At 39.5% G+C, this 13742-nt stretch overlaps 1 protein-coding gene across 2 annotated transcripts in view; it reads right to left on the minus strand.

Moving 5' to 3' along the window:
* Positions 1-13742, minus strand: part of UQCC1 (ubiquinol-cytochrome c reductase complex assembly factor 1) — a 101071-nt gene that overhangs the window by 42460 nt on the left and 44869 nt on the right. For both annotated transcript variants that reach the window (XM_037043936.1, XM_037043935.1), the window contains exon 7: positions 6052-6160. In XM_037043936.1, coding sequence (XP_036899831.1) covers positions 6052-6160 — 109 coding nt within the window. The remainder of the gene's footprint in view (positions 1-6051; positions 6161-13742) is intronic.

Here is a 13742-nt window from a genome sequence, read left to right on the forward strand (position 1 = left end):
TGAAAAAGAGGAAATTGTGTGTAAGTATATAAAAGATGATATCATATATAATAAAATACATACACACAAACTCAATACTACAAATTTTCCATAGAAAACATAGGAAAAAGTCTTAAAAGATATATACCAAAGTAAAACAGTAATTACTTCTTGAAAGCAAATAATTGACCAGGCTAAAGATTGATGATTACAGGGATTTTAGTCTTAGTTAAAACAGTTGGCAGCTCCAGTCAAGATGGTGGCATAGGTAAACATGACTCACCTCTTCGCACAACCACATCAAAACTACAACTAAAATATAGAACAACCATCATTCGCAACCATCAGAAATCGAGTTGAATGAAAGTCTGAAAATTACAGAATGAAAGAAACCACATCCGTCCAGGCTGGTAGAAGGGATGCCTCAGGGTGAGGAGTCCCAGCCTAACACCAGGCCCTCCGGCCCAGGATTCCAGTGCCAGGGAGGTAAGTCCCCACAACTTCTGTCTACAGGGGGAAGAAACTTCTGGAGTACCAAGCAGTTTCTCTTAAAGAACCCACACACAGACTTACTCAGACTCACTTCCTCTGAACTCCAGCACTGGGATAGCAGCTTGAAAGGCACCAGTGGCATACAAAGAGAAACTGAAGTGTCTGAAATCAAGGCAAGAGCTGGAAGATAGCTTTTTCCCAGAAGAAAGGCAGATAGAGGTCACTGCCCCTTTTCTGAACCTTCCCCCCCACAGAGCCACAGAGCCACAGAACCAGCTGGCTGCTACTATATCTGAGACTCCATTGACCTGGCTAACACTGTTTGCCCTGACCTGGAGACTCAGTCCTACCCAACTTAAGGGCCCACCCAAGCTGCTTTTCCATATGAATGGCTGGCCTTGGCTCATGTTTCACAACTTCCTAAATCCTCTCAAACAAGTAATAGCCAGCCTCAGTGAGCCCCCAGCCCCCACATCTCTTGCTAAGTGGCCCCCTGCCCACCACCAGCAGCAATCAGCCTAGATTCACAGCTTGGCTTAGCCTGGGAATCTCCAAACCCAGCATAAGTAGCAGCCATCTCAGATTGCTTTATAGCTTAGGCACAGTGGCCATGGGCAGAACACAGCTGAGGGCTGACCATGCCTTGAACCACCCAGGAAACCATGCCTTGAACCACCCCAGAGCCTGTGCACCACCCAGTGGACAGCTACAGACCATGTTGGAGCACCACCACCCTGCCCCCACACAGCTGATCCTCCACGGAGAGGAGAGGTTGGTGGTCAGTGGTAACAGCCAGTCCCTGCAACCTGGGTAAAATCCCTCTCATTGACCTACCAGCAATCAAGGCTCAACTACAAGGGGAGGGTGTACTCAGTCCACACGAAGGGTGCACCTCAAGTATTCAGCTTGGGTAATGGGGGGGCTATGCCACTGGACCCTACAGGACACCTACTACATTAGGGTTAGGCCACTCTACCAAAACAGGGAGTCATAGCAGCTCTACCTAATACACAGAAACAAACACAGGGATGCTGCCAAAATAAGGAGACAAAGAAATACGGCCCAAATGAAAGAACAAATCAAAACACTAAAAAAAGAACTAAACAAAATAGATATAAGCAATCTATCAGATGCAGAGTTCAAAACACTGGTTATAAGGATGCTCAAGGAACTTAGGACCTCAACAGCATAAAAAAGATCCAGTCAGAAACAAAGGATACACTAATTGAAATAAAGAAAATTTTACAGGGAACAACAGTACAGTGAATGAAGCTGAGAATCAAATATCAATGATTTGGAACGTAAGGAAACAAAAACCAACCAATCAGAACAAAAAAAAGAAAAAAGAATTTAAAAAAAAAAGGTTAGTATAAGCAGCCTCTGGGACAACCTCAAGCACTCCAACATCTGCATGAATGGGGTGCCAGAAGAAAAGAAATAGCAAGAAATTAGAAATGTATCTGAAACAATAATGAAAGAAAACTTCCCTAATTTGGTGAAGGAAATAGACATGCAAGTCCAGGAAGCGACAGAGAATCCCAAACAAGATGGATGTGAAGAGGCCCATTCCAAGACACACCAAAATTAAGACATCAAAGGTTAAAGATAAAGAGAGAATCTTAAAAGCAGCAGGAGAAAAGCAACTACCTACAGGGGAATTCCTATAAGACCGACAGCTGATTTCTCACAAGAAACTTTGCAGGCTAGAAGGGATTGGCAAGAAATATTCAAAGCCATGAAAAGCAGGGACCTACAGCCAAGACTGCTCTACTCAGCAAAGATAGTCTTTAGAGTAGAAGGGCAAATAAAGAGCTTCCCAGACAAGAAAAAAACTAAAGGAGTTCATCATTATGGAACCATTATTATATGAAATATAGAGAGACTTATTTAAGGAAAAGGGACTTATTTAAGAAGAAGATAAAAACCATGAGCAATAAAATGGCAATAAATACATATCTATGAAAAATTGAATCTAAAAAAACAAACTAAACAAACAAGAACCTCTGTTCTTGGATTCAGAGGTCTCGGATACACAATCATGGATACAGAGAGCATTTTGATGGTTTCCAAACAGGAGTGGGGTATGGGGGAATGGGTGAAGAGGTGAGGGAATTAAGAAGTAGAAATAGGTAGTTACAGATTAGCCATGGAAATGTGAAGTACAGTACAGAAAATGGAGTAGCCAAAGAACCTACACACATGACCTATAGACATGAACAATGGTGTGGGGATTGCCTGAGGGAGTAGGGGGTGCTGGATGGAGAGGGGAAAGGGAGAAAAGTTGGTACAACTATAACAGCATAATCAATAAAATATAATTAAAATATTTTGAATTTTGAAAACAATTCTAAAGTAAAAACATATCTAGTATATATTAAGTAAAAAAAAGCCAAGACACAAAACAGTATGTATATAAGCCCATTTATGTTATGTGAAAAGAATATAGAGTTATACATCTGTATTTGTATAGAAAACAACTAGAGAGATACTCATCAATTGTTAACAGTTATTACTTCTGGGAAGTTGAACTAGGGAAAAGACACTTATTTTTTACATTAAATGCTTTTTACTGTTTGACTTTTATTCTATTTATGGCTTTTATAATACGGCCACAAATTCTGTTTACCACTCAATCTGCAGGGCGAGCTTTGCTCTGTAATAAAAGAAAACAAATTAACCCATTTTGTGACCCTGTATGATGATTCTGCTTTACTTTAGATGCTTCAAAGCTGCGAGGCAACAAAATGAGAAAAAACAAAGAACTACAATCTACTAAAACATGGTCTAGACACATGAAATACACAAAATACACAAAGGAAGAGAGTATATTTATGTAACCAACTGTATTCTAATGCTTTGGTTTCATTTTTCCATTGTTGTCATTCTATGTTATATAAATACTATATATTCTCCTTTCTCAGGTTAATATTAAATGCACTAATGTGCCTTTTCAGTAGATAACTTGCCAGAGTATTCTAGGTTGTCAGTGATCAAGGAGCTTATTTTTCAGTTCCTGAGGATACTGCAGGCCCCTTACCAAGGCCTTTTCATCCAAACTAAATTAGAGGAGATCTGGTTCAAACCCTGAAATCAGTGTCAAAGCACAGTGTCCTTAAGCTGGGTTATTATTTGATTTCCTCCATTCGTTCACCAAATCCATCCCTCCAACCACCATGACTTGGGTTTAATAACCCCATCTCCGTACACAGGATGTCCTCACACTGACAAACCTCGATAATACGTGGAAACATATCAAGTGTCTGTGGCACATCAGTCTCTGCAGACGCAGAAGTGACTCTAGCTGAATTACTATTTGCATCAGTTGCATTTCACCTCTATCTAAAAGCAAGGCCATTCTATAAACTCAAAATGGATTAAAGACTTAAATGTAAGAATTGAAACCATAAAACTCCTAGAAGAAAACTTAGGCAGTAAAATCTATGACATTTCTCATAGCAATATTTTTGCTGACATATCTCCTTGGGCAAGAGAAACAAAAATAAAATAAAATAAACAAAATGGGACTACATCAAGCTAAAAAGTTTTTGCGCAGCAAAGGAAACCATCAACAAAACAAAAAGACAACCCACTGAATAGGAGATGATATTCACCAATGATACATTCAAAAAGGGGTTAATATCCAAAACTAAGAAAGAACTCATACAACACCAAAAAAGCAATCAATCCAATTTAAAAATGGGAAGAGGACCTAAAGAGATACTTCTCCAAAGACATACAGATGGCTAATAGCTGTATCAAAAGATGCTCAATGTCACTAATCATGTTATTCTATAAACATGTATGACTTATAATACATCCATACACTTTGTTTACCTCTCAATCTACGGAGAGAGCTTTGCTCTGTAATTAATCAAATGAATCCATGCAAATTAAAACCATGATGAGATAGTACCTTGTTCCTGTCAGAATGGCTATCATCAACAAATCAATAAACAACAAAATGTTGGGAAGGATGTGGAGAAAAGTGAACCCTCATGCACTGTTGGTAGGAACACAGACTGGTGCGGCCACCATGGAAAACAGTATGGAGGTTCCCTGAAAAATTTAAAATGGAACTGCCATAGGACCCAGCAATCCCACTTCTGGGTATATATCTAAAGAAACTCAAAACACTAATTCACTGTAGCATTATTTGTACAGTTCGTTGCAGCATTACTTACAATAGTGAAGTTATGAAAGTAATCCAAGTGCCCCCAAATAGACGAATGGATAAAAACAATGTAAATATATGCAAAGGAATATCATTCAGCCATAAAAAAGAATGAAATCTTACCATTCACAACAATATGAATGGACTTTGTATTATGATAAGTGAAATACATCAGACAGAGAAAGACAAATACCATATGATTTCATTTATATGTAAAACCCAAAGAACAAAATAAATAAACAAAAGAGAAACAAAGATAAAGAGAACAGGCATAATAGTTGCCAGAGGGAAAGGGAATTGAGGGGATGGGTGAAAAAGGTAAGGAAATTAAGAAATTGGTAATTACAAAATAATCACGAGTATGTCAAGTACAGCATAGAGAATATAGTCAATGATATTGTTATAACTATGAGGGACCAAAAAATAAAATTTATCTATAAAAATTGTGCATTTAGCCCTGGCTGGTGTAGCTCAGTGGATTGAGCATGGGTCTGCAAACCAGACAATCGCAGTTCGATTCCCAGTCAGGGCACATGCCTGGGTTGCAGGCCAGTTCCCAGCAGGGGACCCAAGAAAGGCAACCATACATTGATATTTCTCTCCCTCTCTCCTTCTCTACCCCTCTAAAGATAAGTAAACACAATCTTTAAAAAATTGTGCATTTATTCTTACATGTTTAAACTTCAGTCACCTTCAAAATACTCTCCATTTGATGCAATACACCTATTGAAATACACCTATGTTTTTCCACTGCTTAAAACAGTTTTTTAATTCATTGATTTTGGTGCCTTTTTGTGCTTCTACTGTTTTTTTGTTTCATCTTTTCCATATCAGCAAAACGTCTCCCTTTAAGGACTTTTTTCATTCGGGGAAACAAAAAAGTTGCTCAGGGTGAGATTAGATGAATATGGAGGGTGGGGCACAGGGGTCATGCTGTTTTTGGTCAAAAACTGAACACTCAGCATAGTGTGGGCAGGTGCACTCCTAAATCACCCATGATGAAATGGACAAATGTACTGAAAGAGTCTTCAAAAAATTCACTAAAGCCAAACACAGCCTCTCACAACACCACCAGCTGGTACACTGATACAGATGGGTTCCTAGAATACTCACCTAGTGGGAAAGCCTATACTACAAGGCACCCACCCTTCAGAAGATAATTCAGGTTTTTTGGGGCCCCCTCTCGTATGTATATTGCCTGGTGGGTACTTGAAATTTCAGGGGGACCACTATATAAAGTGTATAATTGTCTACCACTATGCTGTACATCCGAAACTAATACAAAATAATATTAAATGTAAACTATAACTGGAAAATAAAATAAAAGCAAGGCCATTCTAGCATACATCAAACTTCAACTCAACCTCTCACTGGGGCTTCCAGGACCACATCCGACAGCACTCACTTACCCCCATGACTCTGCCGCGCTGCTCGACATCCTCCCACATAAAATGAACTATGATACGACACATGTATTTCCCAGTCCGGCCTTCCTGCTTCATTCGCACTAGGCACATCCTGGGTGGGAAGAAGACAGAGAGTCACTGGCTGCTTGCATTTTTCACATCATATATTTCCACTGAAGGTCAGCTCATCTGAGTGACTTCAGCAGAGCACAGAATAAAAACATTAGAAGTGGTTTTTTAAAAACTGTTGCTGAGGTGCCCTGACCAGTGTGGCTCAGTTGGTTGGGCATCATCCCGCGAAGTGAAAGGTCGCTGGTTCAATTCCTGGTCAGGGCACATGCCTTGGTGATACATTCAGTCCCCAGTCAGCGTGTGTGCGAGAAGCAACTGATCGATGTTTTCTCTCTTACACTGATGTTTCTCTCCCTCTCTTTCTCTCTCCCCTCCCCTCTCTCTAAAAATAAATAAAATCTTACAATAAAGATATTGTAAAAATATCTATTAAAAATAAATAAAATCTAAAAAAAAGACTTTTACTGAGTTGTAACAGAGATACCATAAAGTATATAAATTGTAAGTGTTCATATTATTCACACCCATGTGAGCACCACCCAGACCAAGACACGCACGACTCAGAAAGCTCCGAAGGCTCCCTCACACATGGAAGGAGCTGCCTGTAGAAGAGAAGTCAGCCTGAAACCTTCCTTTTACTGACGAAGACGGAGTCCTGCAGAAGGCAAGCAGTCTGCCCAACCACAGAGCAGTCTGCACAGGCAGGTAAAGTGCTGTGCTGTCCAGTATGGAAGCCACTGGCTACACGTGGCCTCGTGAGCACTTTACAAAGGGCTAATTCAAGTTGAGATGGGTGTAAGTTTAAGATTTCAAAGCTTAATTCAAGAAAAAGTATATAAATATCTCAAAATTTTTACACTGCTTGTATGTTGAAATGTTATTTCAGATATATTGCATTAAATAAAACCTATTATTGAAATTAAGTTCATTTTTCCTTTTTTAAGAGAGCTAGTAGAAACTGTTATACTAAATATGTGACTTGCACTTGTCTAGAATATAAATCACAGAAAGTATTATGCTTTCATCTGTGTAATTATCAAACTGTTTCCCCACTTAGAATGTGGCTCCATTGAAGGCAATTATCAAGGCTGGTTGTTTATTATCATTGTATTTCCAGGGCTTAAGTGTAGTAGACGCTTGATATATATTCGCCAAATAAATAAATGACTAAACTCAGGACAAAGTTTAGGGCTCTTTCCCCTATACCACCTTGCCTTTAATCAGTCCAGAGGGCGCTGTCTGCTTAAGACTTTACATAAAAATAAAGAATTACATTTTATTAATAAATACAATAGTATATGTAATAATATATAAGAATATAAACAGGGTCATCAACTTTCCAAGCTATTTGCTAATCTCATTCTTATGACCACACTTAAATTTCTATTATCTCTCATCCAATAGTTACTAAGCAGTGACATCAGGATTACTTACCTAAAGACAATTCCTGTGATTACTGTGGAATATTCAGACGACACTGACAATTCTATCTCCATGAACTAATCCTGCCCATTAACATCTACTAGCAACACCATGGTACAATGGAATGATTCCAGCCTGGCCTGCCTCAACATCTCTTTCAGTAACTCAGATGGAGAAAAGAAAACACACTTATCAAATTTGCAGATGACAAGAAGCTGGGCAAGAAGACAGATATGCTGGATGACCCAACCATGAACCAAAAATACTTCAACAGGCTGTTTTAACAGGCTGAGTCTGAGAGAACGAATTTGAACCCGAGTAAATCTAAGGTCCTGCCCTTGGGGCTAAAAGAACAACTGTAGAGGCACAGGATAGGTGAGTCATATCTACCTATGTATGAAAACATTTTACGGGCTTAACTAATAAATAGTATGTTTGAAGGGAGGCAAGAGAGGTGAGGCTGTCCCCAAATTAATGTGATTTTAGCCACAATACCAGAAATACAGTTTATCTTCAATATATAAAGTGAGATTTAAGTGAGATAAAGTAGGAACTCAGCACGGATCAGACTACCTGAAATTCTGTCTATAGTTTGAACACTGTATTTTTAAGAGACAAAAGGAAGAGACAAAAAATATTTAACCTGGAGGAAAACAGGAGTGTTGCCTTAAATATTGTAGCAAAGTGATTACACTGTCAAAGAGTTAGATTCAGAACCAATGTAAGGGCCACAGAAAGAGAAAGAATCACTCAGCATTAAATTCTGAAAGCAAAACTTTCTACCAGGAGTTTTTAAATATCCAAATGATGGAATGGATACCCTCAAAAAGTAGAGAATGGCCTATTTCCGAAGGGCAAATAAATGTGTGGTGGAAACTCAGCTACCTGACCACCTGATCTCTAATGTCCCTTCCAACCTTGGGATTTGCTGATTCTGTGATTCTAAATTGTAGCCTCTGAACCTAGTTTGTGCCTTAGAAATAACACTTTGTGACAATATAGAACAGGTCATGGAAAAAGATTTGGTCACTTTTTATGATATAGGGCATATTTCGAGCAGAAACAAACTGGGGAAAGTTCAACAGTTCTTTTCATAAGACTTTTCGTAAAGTTAATCAAACTATTCATGTCAGCCTCTCACCTAAAAATAACTGTGTGTTTTGATGCTTAAGTGTCGTCAGAGGCCAATTCATCAACAGCAATAGTGAGGTAATGGAATTCTTCATTTATTTGAAAACTCTGTAGTTTGTTAATACACCTGCCCTCGGAGGTTTAAAAGGCACAGATTTTCTCAGACCATAAACTTACTAACTATATCAACACGGGGCAAAGTGTTTTTTGTTTCGGAGCTATTTGTTCTATAGCCCTTACAGGTAACAGGAGGCTCAAAGGGCTATCTGGGTTGAAAAGATAAAGCAAATTGAGGAGACTTTCAAGATGCCAATGAGCATAAGTTAAGCTCCTAATGTGAGAGTGAATATTAATAGTTGGAGGGTGTGGGGAATAACTGAGTGATGGCTAAAAAGGGCCCAGCTTCCAAGGCACAATTAATCTCCCAAGGGCGACCAAATCTGCCATATATACAATTAGCCCTACAAGAGAATACGGTAAGTAACCCAAGAGAAGTACAAAGTGCAAAGGGGTTTGAGAGGATTACTTTTGGTTGAGCATAAACAGAGAAGGTTTCGTGGAAAATGAAACATTATACCTGGGGCGTGGAAAGATGAGCTGAAGTTGGACAGGTAGAGACAAAAAATAAAGAGAACTTCCAGCAGACGGAACACTATAAGCAGGGCAAAGGAAGGCTCGACACACGTAAAGGAACAATGGTTTTGTGGGAGGGCAGGGCTAGGAAACAGAAAAATATGCTAGCGAGGTCATAAAAGGCTTTGAAACGCTATGCTAAAGAAGTCTGGACTTTATTCAATAGACAATGGAGAGCCACTGAAGAAGGGGTATAATAAATAACATTAGCACCTTGGCACTGAGAGCAGATGAGTCTCTGAGAAGTTAACTCTTTCTTCCCAGCCTCAACCCTGTAATCAAACATTAACGTCACCACGGCTGAAAATGACTTAGTGAATATTTACGTTACTTGAACTGTGGTATTCAGGACAGTCTGATCCAGAAGTATAAGCTAAATGTGCGTGTGCCTTTTAAGAGCTGAACAACTGGCCTTGACCTGACCAGCGTGGCTGAGTTGGTTGGGTGTTGTCCCACAAACAGAAAAGTTGCAGGTTCAATTCCTGGTCAGGGCACATGCCTGGGTTGTGGGCCAGGTGCCCTGTCAGGGTGTGTACAACAGGGAGCTGATCAATGTTTCTCTCCCCCTCTTTCTCCCTCCCTTCCCTTCTCTCTAAAAATAAATAATATCTTTTTTTTAAAAAAAAGAGCTATGTAACCAGCAAAGTTTGTTATGCAACCAGCAAAATTTGCTATAAACTGTACCTATTATTGCTGATACTAACAGTTTAGAAAATACAGATTCAAGCCTGCTAAATGAAAGAAGAACAAATTCTAATTACTCCTAAAACATTGTACCTAATTAGTTCAATAGACATTTATTTGATGCAAAACACTTTCAAATAAACCACATATAACTCAAGTTATAAAATCAAAACAAAGAATCAGTCTTCTCATCAAAAAGGAGTATAATGAAGATTCCCATGAGTTAGTTCGATGGGAAAACACGATTCTGACCCACAGGGCTGCCCACTCACCAGTGTCATACTCAGCTAACTAAAAGCTCAACTAGTTTTCACCCTGAGCTTGTGAATCAAATTATCTAGGTAGTTAAGGACAGAAAGTAGTCCTGGTGTACAGAACTTTTGTGTTTTCTTCAAGGAAAAAGCACTGTAGAAGGCGGAGCCCACATCTTAGTCAGTTGCCTGGGATGTCCAGACCAAGCAGCCAAAGGTCAATTCTTAAGCCACCTGACCTTGTGGCCTACACATTCAGTCCACTCCTTTCTCTTTACTATCTGTTTTAAATAGGGAATACTTGCACGTGGTGATAAAAACTAAGTCTCCTTCCTACTCACAACCCCAGCCACCCTGTTCTTTTCCCTAAGACAACCACAGTTAGTAGTCTTTAGGCATCTTTCCAAATATAATCCACAAACTTGTATGAATGAATATGTATTCTTTTTACATAAACAGTAGCCTTCTTTTTCCCCATTTTTCACAGTGGTGGTATTCTACATACACTGTTCTTACGTTGAGAATATACTTACTCTGCCACAAAAACTGTGGGTGAAGAAATCTCAACTCCAACTGTTTCAACCACAAATACCACAGTGACCCCAGTGAAAGCATTTTTCTTAGATGCCACAGATGATAGATTTCCACCAATTTACACAGCAATCATTAGGGTAACATCTGATCTGGGCTGAATTCAGCTTATCTGGGAATATTTCCTATTCTAAACATGACTAAGAAATAGGAAAATAGTGTGCTATAATAGCATTATGTTATTTAATCTTTATAACACTCTATTAGGCTAGTGTTCTTCCTGGCCCCATCTTACAGATAAGGAAACTGAGTCTTGGGGAAATAATTTGCCCAGAGTCACAAGCCTTTAAGTGTCAAAGGAGATCTGAACCCTTGATAACCTGATCCCAGAATTGTATTGTTTTCCTACCTCCTTTAATGACGAGAAGAAACCCTCCAGAATCCATTTACTCCATTTTTTATTTAATCCCCACAAAAGCAGTAATTTAGTAGTTTCAAAACTAGCATCACATTAGAAACAGCATATCAGAAGAGAAAAGACTGGCTAGCTGGAGACAAGCATGACTACAACAACAAAAGTAATTCCTGGCAGCCTAACAGGAAAGAAACTAAAAACATATTTAAAACAGACCCCAAAACTAGAACAGCCACTGAGGTCCAACAGGGAGGGCAAACCTACCCAGTGCAACTAGGAGAAGACAGCCTACCAAAATCAGTAAAAGTTATCAGGGCCTCCTGAATCATCCAGAAAATGTGTCTACAAAAACATGTTAGAAGGTGAAAGGAAAGTGAGTGAAACTAATTCAAAATGGTAAACAAAAGATCTGATAATCCTGGCACCCACTGAAAAACCAAGCTAGCCCTTGTCATAGGTCCTGACCAAACAATAATGTTTGAGTCATTAAATAAACTGTCCCACAACAACTGAGAACACTAGGCTTAAATAAGAGAACAGAATAAGCTCTACTTCCATTCACATCAAGGATGCACTCCTCATAACAAGTTAAATGTGGAGAGGTCAAATTACATTTTGCTGCTGATTCAATTTCATAATTTCAGAGCTGTTCTGGGAGGAATAGAAAAGGAGAGACTTTCATGCTAAAACATAATAAAAATTGCCCATAAGAATGCAACATAAACTTTAGAGAGGCAACTGCCTGCTCAGTTTTGCTGTGAACCCAAAACTGCTCTAAAAAATAGAGTCTATTTATAAAAATCTTTTTAAAAAGAGACAACCTAGATTAGGACAACAAAAATATTTTTAAATGAAAACTGGCTACCTAAAGCCCTGGCTGGTGTAGCTCAGTGGACTGAGCGCGGGCCTGTGAACCAGACAATCGCAGTTCGATTCCCAGTCAGGGCACATGCCTGGGTTGCAGGTCAGTTCCCAGCAGGGGCCAGTTCCCAGCAGGGGATGCACAAGAAGCAACCATACATTGATGTTTCTCTTCCTCTCTCCTTTCCTTCCCCTCTCAAGATAAATAAATACATTTTTAAAAAAACTGGCTACCTAAAAGAAGTATATAAAAATAACAAAAGGCTGGGCCTGGCCAGGTGGCTCAGTTGGTCAGAGCACTGTTCCATGCACCAAGAGGTTGTGGGTTCAATTCCTGGTCAGGGCACATACCTAGATTGCAGGTTTGAACCCCAGTCAGGGCACATATGGGAGACAACCAATCGATGTCTGTCTGTCTCTCTCTCTCATTAATGACATATCCTCAAGTAAGAAATAATAATAATAATAATGGGCTGAATGTTTAAAGAAGCGAAAGACAATATGGCAATATTCTTGCATTAAATAATTAATTTAATCATTCACTTATCAAGCATCTACTAAGCACCTACTACTATCACTTACTAAGCACCTACTCTTAGTACAGACTTAATCTTTGCACAAACTATTATTCTCTGTTTGGAGCAATTCCAGTTTTTAGTTATCCTCCTAAGTTTGATAATGTTCTTAAACCTACAATTTATTATTGAAATTTTAAGCTTCACAGTACTATCCTTGCCTCTCAGTGATTCCAGTGGCTCATAAATAATACTGATTTTTTTTACATATACAGAAAGCAAATAATCCAACTAGCAAAGAGAAAAAGGAATGTTCAAGCCCTAGTGTCTAATTGCTCCCTAATATCTCCAAAAGGTAAGCATAGAGGTGGGAAAAGAGCAGAAATACTCACTGACCAAGAAACTCAAAACAGAACAAGATATAAATTCTGCATTATGGCAAATAATAATGATTACTACCACTTATTAAGTCCTCTAATATGAGACTTGTCACTGTAAAATACGTTTGCATTCACTGTGTCATAAATCTACCAAACCACCTATCCGGTAAAACTATGCTGTTTCACAGAAGACAAAACTGATGCTCTGAGAAGGTTAAGTAACAAGGTTGTACAGCGGTGAAGAACAGCTAGAACGAAGCCTGAGTTTCCCTTCCCCTCTTTCTCCCAAGCCACAGAGTCTCCCGGCACAGTGTCAGCACTGGCTGTTTCCCCCATTCTGTGAAAGTGCAGCTCCCAGAGCCTCTTTCTGCTGGATCAGACAAGGAGGAAGAGAGCACTGCCTGCAGAGTTCAAAGGAACGAGCCTTTCCTAGTCTCTGCCTTCCTCCTCTCTGCCTAAATCTGGGAGAAAAGAATTCTTGTTATTCCTGATGCTGACCTCCTGCCATGTGCTGGCAGCTCTGAGCATCCTGTCTCACTCTGTTGGGGCCTTCTGACAATGCCAGTTGTGTTTTGGCCTTGTTTCTCCCTCATGGTAGTTTATAAGCTGCTCGGAGTGGATCTGATTTTGAATTAAATGAAAACTAGTGGGCACTTGGGCAGGTCAGTCATTCTGGCTGCTACGAAGGAATCCAAGGGGGACTTCCACGTAGCCTGTTTCCCGTGCTGTGCCACCACCTGAGGCCAAGAAAGCAGAGCCTACATGGCCACACTCAAGCCTCAGCAGTGTGCTAATGAAT

The sequence above is a fragment of the Sturnira hondurensis genome, unplaced genomic scaffold (genome assembly GCF_014824575.4).
Source record: "Sturnira hondurensis isolate 20B ecotype Veracruz unplaced genomic scaffold, ASM1482457v3 Scaffold0004136, whole genome shotgun sequence".
Classification (NCBI taxonomy): Eukaryota; Metazoa; Chordata; class Mammalia; order Chiroptera; family Phyllostomidae; genus Sturnira; species Sturnira hondurensis.